The sequence below is a fragment of the Pagrus major genome, chromosome 22 (genome assembly GCF_040436345.1).
Source record: "Pagrus major chromosome 22, Pma_NU_1.0".
NCBI classification, from domain to species: Eukaryota; Metazoa; Chordata; class Actinopteri; order Spariformes; family Sparidae; genus Pagrus; species Pagrus major.
In genome coordinates, this window is record NC_133236.1 from 11,105,144 (window position 1) to 11,126,823 (window position 21,680).

At 41.4% G+C, this 21,680-nt stretch overlaps 1 protein-coding gene across 1 annotated transcript in view; it reads right to left on the bottom strand.

The window, feature by feature from the left end:
* The window catches only part of ncoa1 (nuclear receptor coactivator 1), a 63,333-nt gene continuing 41,653 nt past the window's right edge, over positions 1 to 21,680 (bottom strand). Inside the window, exons 4-22 of the mRNA XM_073492538.1 lie at positions 20,649 to 20,815; positions 19,514 to 19,620; positions 19,218 to 19,395; positions 16,495 to 16,674; positions 14,892 to 14,984; positions 13,700 to 13,840; positions 11,967 to 12,114; positions 10,862 to 11,855; positions 10,388 to 10,612; positions 8,172 to 8,517; positions 7,535 to 7,696; positions 6,565 to 6,679; positions 5,989 to 6,157; positions 5,062 to 5,379; positions 3,850 to 3,951; positions 3,183 to 3,612; positions 2,003 to 2,171; positions 1,694 to 1,883; positions 1 to 446 (exon numbers count right to left, since the gene is read on the bottom strand). Of these exons, the coding sequence (XP_073348639.1) occupies positions 267 to 446; positions 1,694 to 1,883; positions 2,003 to 2,171; positions 3,183 to 3,612; positions 3,850 to 3,951; positions 5,062 to 5,379; positions 5,989 to 6,157; positions 6,565 to 6,679; positions 7,535 to 7,696; positions 8,172 to 8,517; positions 10,388 to 10,612; positions 10,862 to 11,855; positions 11,967 to 12,114; positions 13,700 to 13,840; positions 14,892 to 14,984; positions 16,495 to 16,674; positions 19,218 to 19,395; positions 19,514 to 19,620; positions 20,649 to 20,815 (4,414 nt within the window). The 3' untranslated portion in view covers positions 1 to 266. The remainder of the gene's footprint in view (positions 447 to 1,693; positions 1,884 to 2,002; positions 2,172 to 3,182; positions 3,613 to 3,849; positions 3,952 to 5,061; positions 5,380 to 5,988; positions 6,158 to 6,564; positions 6,680 to 7,534; positions 7,697 to 8,171; positions 8,518 to 10,387; positions 10,613 to 10,861; positions 11,856 to 11,966; positions 12,115 to 13,699; positions 13,841 to 14,891; positions 14,985 to 16,494; positions 16,675 to 19,217; positions 19,396 to 19,513; positions 19,621 to 20,648; positions 20,816 to 21,680) is intronic.

Genomic DNA, 21,680 nt, shown 5'->3' on the forward strand with positions numbered 1-21,680 from the left:
TTCTTAAAGTACTGGGCGGTAAAACAACCAGCCCCGGATCCCCCCCCAACCCCGCAGAGAAGTGGTTCGGCTGTGTAACTCCACCTGACAGACAGCCAAACCCCTCTGAGCCTACACACACACTGTGGCCGTCCAAACATCCATCCTTCCTTCCATCCATCCAAAAGGTGAGACAGAGACAGCAATGGGTCTGGTGCACCGACCTCCGAGGAGGAGGCGTAGAAGTGAGAAGTAGAGGGAGTAGGAGAGCTGAAGGGGTGGGGTTGTCACTCGGTGAGCAGCTGCTGGAGGAGGCTCTTCTGCTGGGCCTGGTTGTTCTGGGAGCCCTGTGGCCCGGGGCCCTTCTGGGGGGCCGCGGCTCCGATGGTGCCCTGGTTCAGGTAGGAGTCACTGCCGACCAGGTTCACTGTACACTGGACGTCGGCGAACACCTGAACCTGCTGCACCTGCAGAGACAACAGTGATATAAGATCCAAACTGCACTGTTCGTATTGGAGCCTCGTCTTTATTAACCCGACAGATCCTGGATGTTTGAGGCCGAAATTTGTCTGAATTGTAATTTTTTTACTTTATTTTAAGGATTCCTTAAAATGAGTTATGACTAATGTAATGTGTAGGACATTAGTGCTGTCTGGAACTAACAAACTAAGTAATAGTTTATTGTAGTTTCCCACCAACAAACAAACTTGTAACAACACTAGTAATACCTGGCACACAAGGCTTTTTAGAAGAAAAGATGCTCACTATCTGTAGAGCGCTGTGTTAATTTACTGCCAATACAAAACAAACTTTTCCTTCAAATTAAAAGCATCTAACTGGTGAAACAGGAGTTGACAATGACAACAAATCCTCCACCATCATCAACTCTCCTTACTCCTGTCACGTGATAAGTGAAATCCTACTACTATAACTCTGTGCTGTGACACTGCTGCTGGCACTGCTGCTGTAGTTCATGGTGGGGGCAAGTATTGTAAAGGTATGCCTGAACACCATGAAACACAGACTACCGCGGCAAGCCTAGTCTGGTGGGAAATTAGTTCAGAACAGTTTGAAATTGTGAATAATATATGTAAGATATAATATTCACAATTTAAAGGTATGCCTGAACACCATGAAACACAGACTACCGCGGCAAGCCTAGTCTGGTGGGAAATTAGTTCAGAACAGTTTGAAATTGTGAATAATATATGTAAGATATAATATATAATGTATAATATATGTGTATTGATCCAAGGAGCAAAGATTAATATTTTGCCCAGACACAGGGAACAAGAAGACATCATCTAGTATGCAAACCAACCAAACCATTACAAGCTGTAAATTTCATGTGTCCCAAACCCAATAAAAAACAGGCTCAATAGATCCAATGACATTAAGTGGAAGATCCTAGGTGAGTTGATATGGAATGACCCACTGATAATTTCTGTCAATTTCTCACTACTTGTCAGCTGACACATAAGCAGAGACCAATATATCTGTCGTATGGTAATAATATAGGTCATGCTGGTGTACTCGTTGTACATGAAACTGGATATCTGCAGGTTTCAGAAACAAACTTATAAACGTATAATAAGGTCTGCTTGTATTCAAGACAAATTAAACCACCAAACGGTATTTATACTACATGGCAAAAGTCAGTGAGAGGAAGGTAAGTGGTCAGAAAAGAGAGTCCTCGAGGTTCTCAGTCACTAACCTGCTGGTCGCTGCACACTGAGCCCACGCTGCTGAGGTTACTGTTGCTCATACCAACGGGCTGCCCAATGGGAGGTAACGAGCCGACACCACCTGAACCTCCGGCCATGGAGACGGTGATGCTCATGTTGTTGTACACCCCCTGCTGGCCAAAGGGCTGCGTTGCACTCTGTCCTGACTGACTGAACAGGCTGTAATCAACCAGAGAAGATGCATGTTACATTGAAGGCCTGTGAAACGGTCTCTTTTATATATACAAATGTAATTCACTGATGCATGATGGGATAATAAACTGTGTAGACTTCCTCACCTGTTGCTGCTCATGCCTGTCTGTTGCCAGCTCTTCATGTCTGGTGACTGGTAGCCAGGAGGTGGGGCTTGCTGAAGCAGAGGACTCTGGGAGGTGGAGTTCTGAGGTGACAACAACGGGCTGGTCGGGCTCATCTCAGGAGGGAAAGATGGGTCTGACTGGACCAAAGCTGTGAAAGAGGAAAAGTAAAAAAGTTAGGTCACTGAAGATAAATAATTAAACTGTTTGACATAAAGTCCAACAAAGGACCACAAGAAGACTCAGCAGGTAATCTGGGTTTATTTTTAGTCAAATTTTTCTCGACCGTTGCTCATCCACTATAGCTGGAAAACTTCTCAAAACGCGCTGCTTTTGTTCTAAGCAGCTAACGCAGAACTCTTTCTACACTACACCTTCTCTTGTCAGTCAAACAATGTGGCTTGTACAGCTTTTTTGGAGTAAATTCAAGCACTTTCAAGGTACCTTAACCAAGAATTGCCAGTCACCGGAAGCCTCACTTGATACGATGTGGCCTTTAGAATTTGAAATGGTAAATGACAGCTGTCATGGCACAAAACTAATGATCTGTTTATCTTTACAAATCAAAACATGATAGCCTAACAATGGCCTGGCTGTCATGGATGAAATAAAAATGTTAATATCGAAAATTGAATGGAATCGTGACCTTTAAATGGAAACTAAAATTGTGTTGTTGGAGAACTGTGGAATCACTAGTTTTGATCATGATTATTTAATTCTTGATATTTTTGACTCCAGTAAACAATAAGCAAATATGACGAAGGGATTGTTTCAAATCTGAAAAGAGTTTTGATTTACATGACTGTGGAGATAAAACATCGGATTATGTTGAAAATAAAGCATTTTTCAAGGAATATATTCAGATTCCTAGTATATATTTCTAGCCTTGAAAACGTAATGGTTAAAATTAAGCATTTTCCAAACTTTGTATGAACCCTGTAGTTCTAAGATTAGCAACACAGTGAAAAGATGAAAAACCTCACTAGGAATTTTTACAACTGTGAATTTGAAGGCTTTCAATAACTTCATATTATAATATTTAAGTATAATTATCTACAATAAGCAGTAGCAAAACAAACATTTTTATTTCATAGGAAAATGTAGAATATTATCAGTCTGGTTCAGTAAATAACTGTGGTTGAGATCGTTTCCTTGAACTCACCAGACCCTCCAAACTGCTGAAACAGGCCCGGCTGCAAAGAGGAGTTCACTGTGCTGCTGAACTGGCCCTGCACGCCGCCCATCAGCGTCTGGTTGTTCGGGGGAACTCTGACGGACAGTTTGCTGTCCAGAGGGCCCCCGGTCATGGGGCTGAAGTGACTTGGTGAGGTAGGGGGTTTTCCCGTCATTGGGTTGTACCCTGGTGGGAAGTTAAACTGCTGCTGCTGTTGCGGTTGCTGCTGTGGTGGCGTCGTTGGGGGACCTTTGGGGACCCTGGCAGTTCCAAGGGACGCCACCGCTCCGGTCGGAGCTCCTGCCATGTTCTGTCTCATCAGCATGACCTTCTGCTGGAAAAGCTGGCGCTGGCGATGCTGGATGCTGTAGAGTTCCCTCTGACGCTGGGCCAGCATCTGGGCATTCAGTGGAGGCTGCTGAGAGAAAATCAGAGCTTATTACTGAGAACTTGTTGTCTATTGTAGTATAGTATAGCAGTAAATACACAACAAACCTCATTATTCACTGATTACAGCAGCTTAAAGTGAATACTATAGACAGAGTAATTAAATCTATGTAAACAAATTAATTTTGTAGTCTCGCAGGCTGTGTAGAAAAACAGCAGTGGGTGGTTACGGGTGAGGCGAGTGTCATACGCTGCCGCTGTGACTCACCTGTGAGGGCATCTGAGGCTGTTGAACGCCCTGACGAATCCCGATGTTCACATGCTGGGCTCCTCCTGGAAACGGATTCATGCCCGCCATCCTGTTCTGGAGCTGAGAGGGAAATAATTACAGGTCAGACAGGTGCAGAAGGGTAAACGGATGGTAGGAAAGGCAGGATTTAATGAGACAAAACAAGTACATATGTAAAGAGGAGCAGCGAGGAATAGGAGCTAAATATTAGTGGTAATGGAGGACAGGGAAGTGGTGAGTTATTTTAAGAGCATTTCAATCAAAATCTAAACAACTGAATCAGATGTTCCATTATGATATGGTTAGCTTTAGAGTCAGAGCGCTACAAGTCAATATTTTATGCTATTCATTAAACCTCTTTTCACAATCGGCCGCAACAAGTAAACGGTGTAGAGCACATGAAAGCACTGAGGGCACAGAGAGTGTGAAAACAACTCAAGGGTGTTCTTTTCTTTCACTTGTTGTGTCAGCAGCGTTTGAATCCTGTGAATACATTTCACCTAGTCAGGTTTCTGCACATATTTCTCATTGCACAGCTGTGACTGTACGCAACAACGGGGTATGGGGGCCATTATAGATAAAAACAAAAATAAAAAGAAGAGGGAGGGGAGTAATATAAATCACAAAGTTATGAATAAAACCCTTGAATATTCTTTGTGATTATAAAGTCTTTAGCCAAGAATCACCACATTATCATACAACCAGATTTGCAAGCGATGTGGTTCCTTGACAAAAATAACAACACTATTTTCCCCCCATATTTTTCAAATACTTTATTTGAAACTTTATTCTAAAAAGTTCTGAGTTATTACTTGCAAATGTATGACTTCATGATCTCAGAGAATACCCACGTTTTGTCTTGCAAATCTATGATTTAAATCTCAGCAATTCTGCTTTTTTCCTCGCAAATTTAAGACATTTTAGTCTTAGAGAATATCCAAGCAAGAGTTTTTTCTAGCACAATTATCTCAGAGGATGACTAAGTTTATTCTTGCCAATTAACAACTTAAATCTTTTGCAAATTTGCTACTTTATGATCTTAAAGAATATCCATCCAATATTAAACACATTTGGGCCATTGCAGTGATCCTCAAAGTGTGTTGTAGTAGCAGAACAAGCAGCAACACCTTCCACACCAAATAAAAAACAGTCCTAATAAATAAAAACAAACCACCACCTCTGTGTCCTCACCTGCTGTGGGCCTTGAAGCCTCTGCTGCAGCTGTAGGCGCAGTTGGTTGGGAGGCAGCCTGAGCTGAGTGCCCATCCCCTGCGGTCGCGTCATGCCCGGCCTCAGCCCGATGCCCGTCGTCCTGCCTGGGAAAGCCCCTCTGGGTGCTCCGAACCCCAGACCCTGTGTCCCCACCGTGGCCAGCTCTGGAGGAAACTGAGCTTGAGAAGCTGGTGTAAATTGGGAAGGGTAGGTGGGGAGTTTAGGGTCCATGGAAACTGGGCTGGCAGTGGGTTGCTGGGCTGGGAAGTTTTGGGCCAAAGGGTCAAAACAGCCACCCTGGAAAGAAGGCAGAAGGAAAATCCAACAAAAAGATATTAATGAGGTGTTTCTTTATTTTAAATGGAAACAGCTCATAGCCATATCATTCAAAGAACAAGATATAAAACAACTGACATTTAGAGTGATGACATTTTCCTTTTTATACTATATTTTGAAATGTTTCTTCCATTAAATGCAATTTGCACAAAGTTACATTCCTGCTTTTCATTTCCCCCCTTTTATTTCCCCAAAAGCATTTATTTCTGTATATTCTCTTGACATTTCTTTATGCATTTCTACTTCATTATGCACATGAGCCTATGTATTGACCACAAACAACATTGGAAGTATGCAGTTTGGTGGCAGAACTGAAGTAAAGTTGGGGATTACTCGCAGCTCAAACACCTTCTGTTTTACTTGAAAGAAGTCCAGCAGGGTTTTTGCTAAATCCAGCTGGGTGGCACTAATCGTCAGAGCCAGGGCCAGCTGAGGCTCTTAACAGTGTTCTAATTAATCACAATAACACTGTACAATTAATGATCTTAAAATTATATATTTGGGGCACTTTTGCTCACTAGACTCCTGTGCACATCCACTGCTCGGCTGTCTCAGGTACTCCACACTCACCTGTACAATTTTGTCGATACCCAGAGCTTTATCCAGCTCGGCCAGTTCACTCTCATCAGTCCCACTGAGGAAGGAGACGAGTTGCTCTAACAGAGCTTTCTCATCGTTTCGGCCTTCGGGTGTGGTCGGAGGGCCCAGCACTTCATCCAGCGTACACGGCACACACTGCCTGCTCGCACAGAGAAACACAGCGTCTTTATGGCACAGGTACACATTATCACATTAATGTCAGTGGGTTAAATCAACTTTTCTTGTTTCTGCATTTTTCTCCAACAATTTCAGTACAGAATATCAGGTTTTCCAGAATATTAGAAGGCTTAGGTGGAGCACACAATCCATTTTTGTTGAGAAACTTAAAAAACAAATTGAATGAGTTTCCAGATGTACTGGGTGTAGTTCAAAATCATGCAAAATTCCATAGTTTTTCGTAATAGAATACGATTTCCTTCATGGGAGACCCCCAAACTCCTCTGCCGATTATGTGCACCTAAGTCATCCACAAACCTCTGGAAAACACAGAAATATTAAAAAGAAATTGACAAAAGAAGTTAGTATTGAGGGTACAGTAATATTTACTCTTGTGGTGATGCCAAGGGAGCTTGTAAAGGTGTTCCAAGACCATCAAAGGACAAGGTGTCGGACAGCGCCAGAGGCTGGAACTGGGAGTCTCCAACGTCCATCTTGGTTAGGCCTGAAACAGATTAAAAAAGATGTAAATCCACAATTAACACTTTATAAAATAACAATTAACACTGAATTTGGACTAATCAGATTCATGTACAGTATGTAGCACCTTGCAGTAAGTTAACATCAGCTTAAAATCCTTAAAAAAACATGCTCCAATGATGTAGCATTGTGCTGCTCTCGTCTACGTTATAGTAAAGGTATGTCACTTCTGGAGTCAAATAGGTAACAGAATACAGTCTGGCCACACCCTATAGTGATGTTGGTCATTTATGTAGGAATACTGAAACTTTCAACCTATAGAAGTCGGCTCAACAAAGATTTAGCATCAAGTTACAAACAAACAGGGTTGATTGAATCTCACTGAAAAATCCACACTGGAGCCCTCGTTGGACCCGCACAACTGCTAGCTCCTAACGGTTGCAAAGTTATTTACTCATTTCTAAATGATGCAAATTAAAGTCTTATATAACTATGTAGGCGTAAGAGAATTCATGCCACCCCAGGAGGAGCAAGAGTTTGTTGTTTGAAACAGATGAAATTGAGAAAGAGGTTCATTTTTTGTCTTGGTACCCCGTCTACGAGGAGATAAGGGACATACTTTTTTTGTGAAATGTCCCTCATTGATGTTCATTTCTTTTGGCTAGATGATTATGAAAAACTTAACTTCTGCATCAGGAAGGGAACTGTTTTTGTTTGGGGGAGGTGGCTGAACATTTTGTTTAAATAAACTGTAATTTTGAAATGAAATAAAATGTTTGACCACTGCAGCTGTTCTTTTGGTGTCTTGTAAACACACGAGGGTTGGGCACTTTACGTGCGTGACACAAAAATAAAAGAAATCACATTAAATCATGTGTACCAGTGCTTGAACTGAATGCGTTGATAACTTCTGCCTCTGGGAAAGGGCTGCTGTCTCCCTGTCCCTGCGCCTGTGTCTGGCTTGGAGTGGGGGGGTTGCAGAAGTCAAAGGATGACTGACTCTGGAGGCTGCAGCCAGAGGGAGGACCGCCATCGCTGAGGCCTGGAAAACAAACACAAGCACATAAAAAATGAGGAAAAACAGAAAAATATAATGATGCACACACCTTTGGTGTATAAAACGGACACTTTGAGACTTATTAGAGACATTCTCTACTGTTCTGAAATGTTGCAGAAAGGTAAATTATTCTGGTTCCATATGTTGTCTTGTGACACTGCAATGCCTCCTAATAGCCACAAGGTGGCACACAGACTAACAATGTGTAGGTAAATGAATTAATAAATATAGAGACCTGTCTGAACCTCACTACTATACCGGATACAACTACGACTACTGGAAAAATAATAAAAACAAATATAAATAATAGATTTATTATTTACTTATTATGTTTCTTGACATGAAATTATAAAAATGTGTTCAAATAATAAATATTTCTACTGTTCTTTAAAATCCCACAGTCCATTGGCAGTATACCATTCTTAACTCCTTCCTCGTCTCTGCTAAGTTGAACATGTACCTCTGTTCGGAGTGCCGGGCGGCTCTCTCTTCACATTTACGTTGTGGGGAGTGCTGGCCTCGCCGGGCTGGAGCTGAGTGGGTGACTGCAGTTTGAGCTGCGGGGAAGGCGAATGGAGCTGAGGTGACGGCGACTGCAACTGGGGATGGGACTGGGACAGGGGGGACTGGAGCTGAGGCACGGGGGACTGGAGCTGAGCTGGGGGCTGGGGGGCTGGAGAGTGGAGTTGGGGGCCTCCTCCAGGGGTTGTTATTGAATCCTCGCTGCCCTGTTTGGCCCCACTAGGGCCTCTGAGACCAGGCAGCAGCTGGGTGAGAGGGTCCATGTCAACAGGGCCACCAGACATCTGAGGGCGGGAAACGGAGTGTAGAGTAGAAATAAATGAGAAGGGATAGACATGAGGAAGATGGGGGGAAAGACGGGATGAAGGAATGAATGGTGTAATGGCGTGAAAGTAAAGAATTAAAGAAGAATGGGTGGCAGAGGAGGGGGGGCAGAGGATCAGTGACAGAGAGATGGAGAGAGACAAAAGGTCAAAGGCCAGTGAGCTTCAAAGGCTGCAGCTGGTAGCTGAGCCTACAGTGGAGACAAAGTCCAAGAAAATAAACATTCAACATGATTTACAACGGCTGTCAGGCAACTGCCAATGCAGGAGCGAAGCTCAATGGAGGAAAATTCCAACGCTTAATTGTGAAGTAATCTTTCTCACAGAGTGTAAATTTGGAAACAACAGTGGCGAGCATGCATGAGTGCCACCCCTGAAGGAGGATGTACATTTCAATTATCAGGCCGTTCCTGTGGTGATTTGGCTGTTATGACTGTCTGAATCAGGGGCTCTATTAGAAGGATTTGGTGCCGCTCCAGGTGTCCTGGACCATTTCAATGTCCTGGACCTATGGGAGAAGTTCTGGTCAAATATTATCTGTGTTTATTGAGCTTAAAAACAGTTCATGAAGACCGTTCACAGCATGCATCACCAACCCAAAGCATCGCTATTTGACTACCAAATATCTTTCTCCAAATTCCATGACTACACCTTTGATACAATACACGTTGTGCTTAAAGGGAATTATATTCTCCGGACATTATGACTGGAGAGATATGAACATGTCCACCTTCAACAGATTTTCCTAGTTAAAAAAAAGGTCATTACCAGATAACAGAAACCCTGGTCTGTCTGGCCCAAGTTGGACAGAGTCTGGAGTAGCTAAGATCTGCTGAATGCATGTTCAACCTGTTTTGACTAATAAAAGACTGCTGTCACGGATTAATTTGCTCGTCATGTAGCTCTGCATGAGGTACTGGTTAAACTAGCTAAAGGTCTTTCGGCTCTGTCAAGCCAGTCCGACAGCTCTCCGCTCTGTTGCTGTAGTGTGTGTCCCTAAAAGTGGAACGGTTCCCAAGTCAGTGTTATATCACTTGGGTTTAAGTGGTTGTGAAGATAAGCTCGGCCTCTTGAGCACCCTTAGGTGAGGCTTTTAAAGGTTAGATGTGAGATTTTGAACATCAATATAGCAACAAACAATTATTTGCTACTCAAAGATATAATGGAAAAATGGTGTCCTGTTCTTTGCTTTCATAGCCGGGTGGCCATGCACACACATTAGTAGTCTTCAACAAGGCAGCCTGGTACGAAACTCTGATATTACAGCTAAACAGTACAATAAAATAGGTTTCCAAAACATTTCAGGTGAGAAACAAGCTACGCAGTAACACAATTTTGATTCATACTTGATCACCACTGCCTAATTTTACAGTTTTTCTTGAGCAGTGTGTGTTCAAATATGGGTTTCTTTTATTTTATTAAAAATTCTGGTGATTATGATAAACATGATAAATATCCATTACATCATGCTGGGAGGAGAGGAGAGCGAGAGTCAAATGCAGTTTGCACCCACCCACACATATTACTGAAAAGAGAACTTATCAGGCATAATAATTAGCATGACCTGTGTGGGTTGATCAGGGACATGCAGGATCTTTAAAAGTATTTCTTTTTGAGATTTATAACCAAGTTATGTACCGAGTGAGATATTATACAGTTTAAAAATGATGAATGAAGATGAATGACCTCAAACATATTCAAGCACTTTTTTACAGCAAGTTCATGGGACATCTGTTATCTCTTACTAAACTTTTCCGTACTAGTAAGAAGATCAAATCTTTATGTGAATTTGTGATATTACAGATCACCAAGACATTGACAATAACCGTACCGAGTCTCGGCTGTCCCTGCGGCTGTCTCGCCGGTTTTCTCCGACGGGGCTCGATTTGGGACTGACGCAAGCGGTGCTGCTGGAGACTCCTGCAGGTTTGGATCCCCCTCCTACGGCGACAGTCAACCCCGAGCAGGTCCCTCCGTCCACGCTGGCTCTCTTCTCCACTTTAACTCGAACCGTCTGCAGGCTTAGAGCTGATGGAGGCGGCAGGTCGCCCAAGTCCTGTGAAAACAAATTACACTTCAGTTAGTTAAAAATATGAATTTAACATGGGTGGATGCCAATGCTGACATATAATTTAGAAGGGATGAACGTAATTACTATCATTTTTTTTTGAAGATTTAAAGTAAAAACTGATACATTTTGGGGATTTTTTGAGAATGAAGTAAGTCCTAAATACATGTCAATGAAAACAAAGACCTGAACATTGTAAGAACAGAACGAGATGTAAAGGTTATACTTAATGGTCACCTTCTCGTCTGTATCAAGGAGAAAGCGGAGCAGTTGATGGTCCTGTGGCTCTCTGGAGCTGGACTTGGCAGCTCCTGCGGTCAGAGCAGGACTGGCGGGCGGCTCCCTCTTGATCTCGACTTGGTTTTTGTTTATTCCGTCCTCGATGGTTGTGGAGGAATCGTTGGGGCTGCTGTCCTGGAGCAGCCGGTGCAGGATCTTGTGTCGTTCTGTTAGAGTACTGTGGGAGGCGGGGCACTGAGGGGCAGCAGGAGGAGGAGGGTTTGGAGGATGAGGTGATGAGTTGCAGTGGATGCTGTTGTTGTTGTTGTTGTTAGATTCAGCTCCTGTTCCATTGCTATCCAGGAGCTGATTGGGTCTGGGGTTCCCCAGCTGGGAGGCAGAAGGAAGGGGGGCTTTAACAGAGTCCTCACCCCCTCCTTCTCCTCCCTCTGGTGGTTTTGTTGATGGCGGCCGATTAGAGGATCCGGTGGGCGTACTGGCTTGTCTCTGAGGTACAGGAGAGGACAGGGGGAAGGATCCCATCGACCCACCGCTGGCGCTGCTACTACCGTCCCCGCCAGACTGCTGCCTGTTGAGGCTGCCTCCGCTGCTTGGTGCCCCGGCTGGGGAATGGAGGCCCGGTGTGGAAGGAGAGAAGGGGTTCCCCGGTACCCGAGGACTTCCCCCTAACCCAGGACTGGCCCGTGGCATCCTGGGTGACACAAAAGAGGTAGGGGTGGCTGTGAGTGGGCTGCTCAAAGGAGAGGGGCTGTTGACCTGGGAGCAGGTCCGATTGGGCGTAAGGTAGCCTGCGGGTGTGGCTGGGTTGTGTCCGTGGGAGGAGGCGTTGCTGTTGTTGGGGTGAAGGCCCGAGGTGGCAGCGCCTGAGCCTTGGGTCCAGTTGCTGCCGGCAAGAAGGGAGGGGGAGCGGGAGGGAGTTTGGGCAAGGCTGCCGAGGTTGGGTGGAAGGCTGGGGTTAGTGTTTTCCTGAGAGCTAGCAGTGTTGTGTTCCCTGGAAGAAAGAAGAGAAAGAAAAGATGACTGTAACCTGAGGAGACCAAGTGGCAGAACAACAAGATTTTCATTAAGTTTGCTGTGCTCCAAAACATGTCCTACACAGTACCTGTCAATAGTGTGAATGCCCATGATGAAGGGCTGTACGTCAGGGTTGGGGGGGCAGCAGAACTTGCAGCGGGTCTGAGCGCTGAGCGGAGTGCCATCGCTTAACGTGAAATGGTACAGCGGGCTGATAGCGGTGCCGTGGGTCATCACTGAATACCAAAACATACATAAACACACCGAAGGCAAGAGAAAGAAACAAAAACAAGGTTTAGACTTCGGTCTCACCTCTTGTTTTCAGGCTTTTAGAGCTCTGACTTCCCCAAAGGCCCAAATGACAGAAGTGTTTTCAGTGTTGGCATAATCAAATATTGGTCTATATAATCTTTATCCTATTATCAACGTGTATTTCCTTTATATCTAAGGAAAAAAAGAAGGTTTGCACTTGAAACAGCAGCCTGACCTGGATGGGGAAAAGCTCATTTTCTGTGTTGGAAAAGAAGATGGTCTTGGATGCTTCTCCTGGGCTCCACCACATTACATAACTTTGGTTTGGATTTACTGGATCCACATCTGACATGATGTCAACATGTAATAAGAGTTTCTACCACATGTGTTCAACAGACATAAGAGCAGAGGATTTTGAAATTAACTGGGTGTCCATCTCTGCACTTAAATCGCTGGCTAAAACTGGTTTTAGTACAGTTACAGCTGGAATATGTCTGTCTCAGTCCACTTTTGTTAGCGAGATGGAAGCCAGTCTCAGGACTCATTGGCTATTGTCTGGCAATGATTTAGCCTCTGGAGGAACGGACAATGTTCCAAGGCTTCGAGCGTAGCCTGTGGATATCCAGATAACTGATAGGCTTACCCCACTGTGTGCTGGTTATCATTTACAGTGTGATTAGCAACTGGACACGCAAGAATAAAGTCTAAGTTGGGAGACGAATCTTGATTTATCTGCATACTAACTAGTGTTCACACGATACTGGAATTTCTAACTTCGATACCTTCGATATTCAATATCATCTTTGATACCATGGGAAAAAAATCCAGAGGATGTCAATCTTGCTGTTGGAGAGGAGACGATTGGTATTCATCAATATTTTGTTGCTTTGACAACACTAATATGGACACGCCGTCTGGTTTTGGAGATAGCATGTCAGCCAATGTGTTCCATCAATTTTGCTCTACACACTGACTGTTTATTTGCAACCAAAGCGCTCTCAAATGTCTTTACTACTCAGACTACAAATGGAAACCAGAACGCTTCCAATACCAGAATCTTGCCCCTGAAAGGCGATCACACAAATCTGTATTAAGGAACTTCTCCCCCAGCCTGGTTGTCTACAGGACTCCTCGAGGACATCAGAGTGCCAAACAGCAGAATTTTGTTGTCAAAGTTATATTTCAAAACAAAATCTTTGATGGTTACCGGGGATGTTTGTGCTTGTTTTTGTCTTTTGTTATATAACAGCATATCAAGTGTTTCTTTGTGTTTTGGTATGTTGGTCTGCCCAAAGTAAAACTATTTTTTTGTTTCATGAATAAAACAATCAATCAATTCATTGATATCTGCAGCCCACGACTGGAGCCATCTTATCCGATCCCTCTTATTCTGCTTGCCTTTTAAAACTTTCCTGTGCTGTCTTATAGATACAGCTGCATATACAGTACACTTACTCCAAAGTGATGCAGAATTTGAATGGATGAACTCTGGTAACCATGACGAAGCCTGCAGAGAGGGTGTCAATGATTTCTGGGAGTAAAGCTGAACAATCAATCGCGGCTACTCACCCTCGTGCAGCAGCTTCTTGGCGTGGGAGGGCTCTTTGCCCTGCGGCTGAAAGAATGCGTAAATGCACTTCCTGACCAGGTCCTCCCAGCCAGGCCGGCCTGTCGCTCGCAAAGCACTCGTTTCTATGGAGATGATCTTCCCTGGAGCGGAGCACCACACGCACGCACACACACAAACACACACACACAGAGAAAAGATCAGTATACACAGAGTTTAACATCTGCAGTAGCCTCCACACATTCAGGGGTCATACTATGACCCACCATGAAGAATTCTATGGTTTGGAGTTGGAGCATTTTAGGAAATGAATAAATCCTCAAATGCATCATATTTATATAACATAAGAAAACAAATGTGTGGGGATATGGATATAGTGTCTGTATATTCCGCTGCATTCCTGTAATGATCACCGTCTCTGACTGTGGTGATGTGGAGCACATCTCTAAAAGTGCCATCGTATTCCAGCATTAAAACGACTTTTGGTGAAACTGACTGAAATGACTATAAATATCTAGAGTTTACAGTAGTTGATGAAAAACTGTCAGAGGATATAAAAACAGCTGTCAGGATTACGATTGTATTTTATGCCAAAGCTTTGGCAAGTTTGGAGCAGACAGACAAATACTGGTTCTGTTTTATCAATCATCTGTATGCAATATTTGAACAAGGGGTCGATCAATATGGCTGTTTCAGGGCTAATACCCATTATTAGAAATCAAGGAGAGTGAAAATCGATATTTGGAACAGATGGTAAATTTCAGTAAAAATGAAAATCTTTGTGGCAAAATTTCAAACAACCAGTGATGAAATAAACCTGTTTAATTCACTCAAGTACTGTTCTTAAGTGCAATTTTGAGGTACTTAACTTGAGTATTTCCATCTTCTGCTACTTTATACTTCCTCTCCAAGACATTTACTTGAAAATGTACTTACTGGTTACCTTGCAGATTCAGATTATTCAGTGTTTATAGGCTAATAATTGTGACATGTTACCAGTCAGATATTGTTGTAGGCGGAATTGTGTGAGAGGATGCTGCATCAGAGCCAAAACAGCACATTTTTAATTTAGATTATTTTATGGGCAATCTGACAGAAAAATCAGATACTGATGATTGGAAAAATGCTGAATATCAGCTCTCTACCCCTAATTTTAACTTTCATACCATGTGTGCATGGGTGTGTGTGTGTTACCCGTGGGGTCCTGCCTCGTGATGAAAGACTCAGTGCTGAAAGCCTGGGAGCGAGGTATCCGACAGGCAATACAGATCAGGCAGCTCTGCAGGTCTGAAGACAGAAAGGACACAAGTGGTGAGGTTTGTGTGTTAGTGTGTGTCTCATTCTGTAAGCCAAAGAAAAACAGGAAACCAAGACGAAAAGAAAGAAATTAATTAAAAGAACAGGTGAGACTTTTGTGTCAACGAATTTCAAAACTGCATCGGAAAAGATGCAACATGATCCAGGTTTACATTACCACCTAATTTACATGAAATACTAGATTTATATTTATTTTAATATTCGTTGTATGACAGCCTGTGAAAACTCAAAAATCCGAGCTTCATTTTGGTTCTTCTGTATGACTGTAACAAACTTCTAACAACCAATCAAAGGTAGAAATGTGTGAGGAGTGAGCTGTCAATCACATCTGACATGCAAACAGACGTTGGAACCTTGACACAAAAACAGAGAGAAGCAAGATACTGTAAGTACAATCCTATGATCCACAAGGACAGATTTTTTATCAAATTTATAGCACAGTTAATAAATAATACAATTTTATGAAGGCCATCATAACAAAGAATAAAAAAACATATGTAATGTCCTGCAAAAATCTGTTCTGAACTTTGCTTTAGCACTAATTAAAACCTTCACTCGTGAGTTAAAAAGGGCAAAGATGGGTTAAAAAAAACCTGCAGAACTAGTAATTATCTATCAACAACGTGCCAAACCGATTACTTTGTTAAATTGGATTCATTCCTGACACAGCCCACATACTGTACACAGGAAAAATAGAGATAAAAGTATCATGAAAATACCCCAAAATGTGTTTTCGATGAGTTTTAAGTTTGTTAATTTTTTTGGTAAAAATATAGAGTTCATTGAAAAATTGAAATAAACAGCTAAAACTATTCCATATTGAAATGTTTCTCTCCACTCACCAAAATGAGACAATTTCAGTGAGTCATATGTGGAACATTTCAATGATTGGGTTTCATGATCCCGTATTGCAATTTTCCACATGAACAAAAAATGTTTACTGATTCACCAGCGTATACTGGAGCCACCTCAGCTGACCACCTTAGAAGCTCAATTTAGAAGCACGAGATGGTTAAAGCGGTAATAATATTGATTTCAGCATATTGTTTTTATTGTTTTTTACCAAATATAGTATACACAGAGGTTTCAGTTCCTGGATTTCAGTGACTTTAGGTTTTGTAGAATCAGGAAGCTCACAAAAATGCTTAACACTCAGAAAAATAAAAGAATCTTGTGACAACAAACTGCAGGTTATAAAACTGCTTTTCTTTCTGATGAGGTTTAATCAAACTGTCATATTGGGTTGGGGAAATAAAAAAGTATTCAATACAATAAATACATTTCATATAACAATTTTCAAGATAATGGGAACAAAAGTCTTAAAGTAAAAATAAAGGTAAAAAGATTAATTATCATATTATGATCAGCTCTCCTTGCATAATGTCGCTTTATTGATATTGGCTTTAAAATATATATGATCTACTGTCTGAGTGTAGGAAAAGCCTGCTGACTGTGTGGGTGTTTATGTGTTTGCTCGTACCTTCTCCCTCCTCCTGCATGGTCCGTGGTTGTGACACGGTGAAACACTGCATGATCTCGTATTGCTGTCGAGCCTCTGGATTTTCTGAATCCACCTCGTCCGGCGGCCTCTTCAGCATGCGACAGTTAAAGGTGTGGCTGTTCCTTCGGCCAGGTTCCTGCGGCCACGGCACACCATTTACTGGACAAAAGGGAAAATAAACACAGAGTTTAATATTGAGGCGTAAACTGCAATTTACAGTTATAAACACAAAGGAAAGAAATACCTCCCTTGGGAGTATCTTAGAGGTAAACAGTGGAGTTTTTGTTTTGATGAGTGGGTCACTGTTTTGTTTGCTCTTATGTGATGCAACACAAAACCCTGCCAATGTTTTCACACTATTTCAAGGACTTATTTGTGGCGGTTATTGCCACCGCTGGTTAGAAAATGGATAAACAAACACAGCAATACGCCAGCAAAGGCAGGAAAGAATACAACTAATTTCAAATAAAATTTTTAAATTACCCTCCAAAAATGTTTTTTTAATATTTTATGAGGAAAGAAATACACTTAACATGGTTTTTAGGCCAAAAGGACACACGTAGTGTGTTTTGGTGGGTAACATTGAATGTGAACAGGGATTTAGTTCAGAAGAAAACTCCTAAAGGCACCTTTAAGATACTTTAGTTTATAAACATACAAACATTTTATGGGACAACTTTGCATAACTGTTGCAAATTGACAACAACATGGTCAACACAACTGATATTTAAATGCTGGATGCAGTTAAATTAGATCAAATCATTGTTGCTCCTGCCACTAGGGGTCTCTACATCAAAACAATAATAAAAGACGGAGTTTGATGACATCATGAAGTTGAATGGGCTCATGGGAGCTGGTGTCTTTATTAGTCGATAATTGCCACTGCAGATGAAAGAGAATAATTGTGCTGCATCACAAGTGAGCAACACAAATAACAGTAAACAATAGAGAGTCGAGCTAGCTGCTTCACCAACTTTCGTCGTAGACAAGTAGACAGGGTGACAACATTGAACACACCTTACCTAGAACAAAATTACAGATGTCTGAGTTTGAACGTTGCTGGAAACATTTGGGATGATATAACAATGTCTAGTCATTTTTAGACATTTCAATGCAGAAATGTTACTTATTATGCCTTTTAAAGATTTAAACTCTTCACACTAGGGCTGTCCTGTGTTTTCACTAAATTTGCAAGTTGCAAAAATAGTTCCTGTTTTGCTCATTTTGAACACATCACTCATCAGATCAACAGCATACTTGTCATCCATGCATGAGCTTGCAAAAGCCAAGCAGGACTCACAAGTTTATCTGCAATTTGAGATACGAAAAATTGTGAAATGTGACGCTGACACAATTTACAATTTGCTTCAAAATTAGGAAAATAATTTAACTTCCTGTTATTCACTGTGAGCTTTTAGCAGGTTTGAACAAGTTAAATGTAAGAATTTTTAGGACCTTTTAACAGTAACTTAAGACATCAATAGTAATGGCAAAAAAAAAGTACAAAGGCTATGACGGGAAATCAGATTAAACTTTGACATGGTGTTGAATAGAATCACCTTTGTGTACCGTTTGTAATTGTTTGTAGTTTATCACATGTTAATAGGTACCCTGCACTTTCAATCATGCATCACCTTTCTTTGTTCTAGTGTTACTTTACTGTATATACATAACTTAAATGATTATTCAATAATAATATTTATAAATCTGAAATGCTGCTGATTGATTTTCTTTCAATTGTTTCAATTAGTTACAGTTTTAAGCTTCTAAAACTCAAGTACACTCAATTCAATACACAGAATTAATGCAGCAGGAGTTTGCAGATGCTTCACACCATAATATGAAGGATTAATTTAAGTTTAAGTTCTTTATTGTCCTGCACAACAACTTCTTAGATCTCAGGTTTTTGTTTTTTCCAAGAAATCTATTTAAAAAGTTGCCTTTCCCCCCTCATTTCGACCAACTGTTGTAATACTTCTTAGAATCACACACAGATGTACCGAGAGACGCTCCTGTAAGAATAATCTGTATGTTCCACTGACAGGGCGAACATGTTATTTGTTTGAGTTTCTCTGTGAGGTTTTAAGGATCTGTGTGTTTCCAAGAAGAAAGGGGAGCTGTGGTGAATGGCACAAAATTAAAAGGGATTACGAGTTCAACAGAAAATCTTTGTCGTCGACTGCACTGTTATCTTTTGTCCTTACACGACCCCCCCCCCTGCGTTTTCATTATAATCTCTTCTCAAGGTTGTAGCTAAAAATTAAAATAAGGTTAGTGCAGAGTCATTGATTCACTCCTCCCTCACTCACTTAACCCGCCCACACATGCTCTTTACTCACTTTACTCTCTTTACCGTTTCCCCCCTCTACGAGCACATATACAGCTTTGTGTTTAGCACTTACAGCTGTGTTCATTTACAATTTCCACAGTTTGTCACCCAACTTTCTTCACAGCTCTTCAAGTTAGCTTTATATACAGTATTTTCCATCAATTATCCCAGTTAATTAACGACTGTAAACTGACTTTCCAGCCAAAACTCATCTCCTGACCTTTACTGCCTCTTTAGTGGGTTTCATTGGCATGGAATGTGAAAATACTGAAAATGAAATTATCAAGTAGCTTTTAAAACATAATACCCACTGGCACCTTACATCTAGGATGTAAAATATTCAACAGATAGACAGTTTTCTCAGCTCACTCACCGAGGCTTTTGGGCAGCAGATTGCGAACAAATTCATTATGGTCTCCCACGTGGAGGATGCTGTAGACACTTGAGGTCATCAACTCCTCCTGGGCGTATCCAAGGTAACTCGTCACGTTCTCGGAAACGAAGACTATGCGGCCCTCCCGGTTGACAACAAAAAAAAACCCATCGAGGGCCTGAAGGAGGAGGAGAAGGAGAAGGAGAAAATCTGATTGTGCGTTGTGTCAGGAGTAAAAATCCTAGCTATGGTGGTGGAGATGATATGTGTGTGTGTGTGTGTGTGTGATTGTTCACCTCTAGCAGCATGGGCCCCAGTGCCTCTTTCTCCACCAGCCCCTGGCTACTGGAAGAGATGTCGCTCTTCTGCACCTCATCATCTGGAGACAGAAGAGCTGCTTTCTCTGTCCGGAGGAAACAAAAAAACAGAATTGAAAAAAACTGAATACAGAAGACATAAACAAGTGTTTCCACTGCAGGAACTTTCCCCAGGAACTAGGAACTTTTGGAGGAACTCAGTGTGTTTCCTCCACAGGGACCAGCGTCTAAATTAGGTTCAGTGTACATTATTTGACCACCCAAAAAGTCCCTGCTCGAGGGGTCATACTTTCCAAAAGTAAAAAGAATGTTGGAAGTAGGACTTGCAACATTTCTGATTGGCAGAATACTTACAGCCACCATTTTTAAACATCTGCAGCCACAAAACTGTTAGTTTTTTGTCCATCAAGCTTCGACACATATTGTAATGTGACCTATTGTCATTATTATTGTTGTAAAGTCACACATAAAAATGTTGAGTAATAACAAAATTGACATGTGTTTCAATTACTTTTCATACATCAGTGGACAAATCTGCCTAAGGTCTTTAGACCTCAATGAAAAGGCAAACAACAACTGGCTGAAGAAAGAAGCCTTTTGTTCCTTGAAAAAGAAACTGCTGGGACTAAAAGTTCCTGGTACATTTGCATGGAAATGTGGCCACAGAAATGCCCCGTAAAATAACATACTTTATTCCAAAGAATGCCTTTTATGACATGCAAATGTAGTCACCTGTAAGACATCTAGCCACTTTTTGACCACCAGTAAGTAATACTCAAAACTAGAGAAGATTAATATTTTCATTATAAATCCACTGAGAATAAATAAAGAACTGTTGTATGCTTTTGTTTGTTAGAATGTCTTCAACTCTGAAAGGAGATTCATTTTTAAATCGTTTATTTCATCACAAAATAAAAATAATTTTCAGTTTGAGATGAGAATTATACAGATAAAAATAAACTCCATATTAATCGCTGAAAAATGTCTTTGAAGGACAACAAATTACACAAAAACTTAAGCATGGAAATATAATGGTTAAGCTTCTCATAAATCAGTCCAGTGTGTCTTTGAGTGTTTGTGTGTATATGTGTGTCTGCGTGTGCGTGTCCCTCACCCTGCTCACGCCGTTTCATCTGCTGGATTTGGTCCACGGTGCTCTTGAGGATGTGGCACTTGTCGGGCTTGACACTGAGACTTGCGATGTCGCCCATGTTGGACGACAGCAGCTCAGCCAGCTCCTCGATGTAGCGGCACTCCAGCTCCCGTCTCCGCTTCTCCAGACTGCAGGGGACAAAAGGACACGTACGTAGACAATCATGAGTTTCAAACATGTGATCCCTGGCCTATGGTCGTTTTGAAAAAAGTAACACCAGAGGTGCAACTAATGATTTTCTCCAATATCAATTGATCTTCTGTTTATTTTCTAAATTACTCAACTGCTCCGTTGTTCTATGAAAAGCAAAGAAAAAAGTTCCTGGGTTGATGTCTTCATTCTCCTTTTTTAGTCCAACCAACAGTCCAAAACCCAAAGATATTCACTTTACTACTATGTAAGATAGAGAGAGGCAGCAAAACTTAACATCTGAGAAACTGGAAATGTTAAAAAATTAATTAATTATTAAAATAATTGCATTCATTGATTTCCTGTCAATAAGTCTTTTCTGCTATTTAAACCTTGACAACAACACCTTGACCACAAGAAATACAAACTACATTGCTGTGTACTAATCTGGCACATTATTAAAGTAACACTGTGGCTTTGAGTATTATCCGTATTGGATTAGTAATAAAACATATTTCAGAATCTGTATCAAACAGCGGTTAAAAAACAGAATTAATCAAACAAAACAACATCAATAAACTAAAAAATGTCAATTAATAAAACAAAAATGAAAATAAATACTTTGTAACTTAATTTGGACAAAATCATCCTATCTGATATTTAAGCAAATCCATTTTCTCCACAAAGTACATTTACACTGCATGAAAAGTTTTAAAATAATCTGTATTGGAACAAGTCAGTAGTGAAAACTGTACTCGTCCCTGGAGGGAAATGATAATAATACATTTTATTTTTATAGCACTTTTCAAGAGACTCAAAGACACTTTACAAAACACACTGTTATTATCATTATGTCAAACTGTT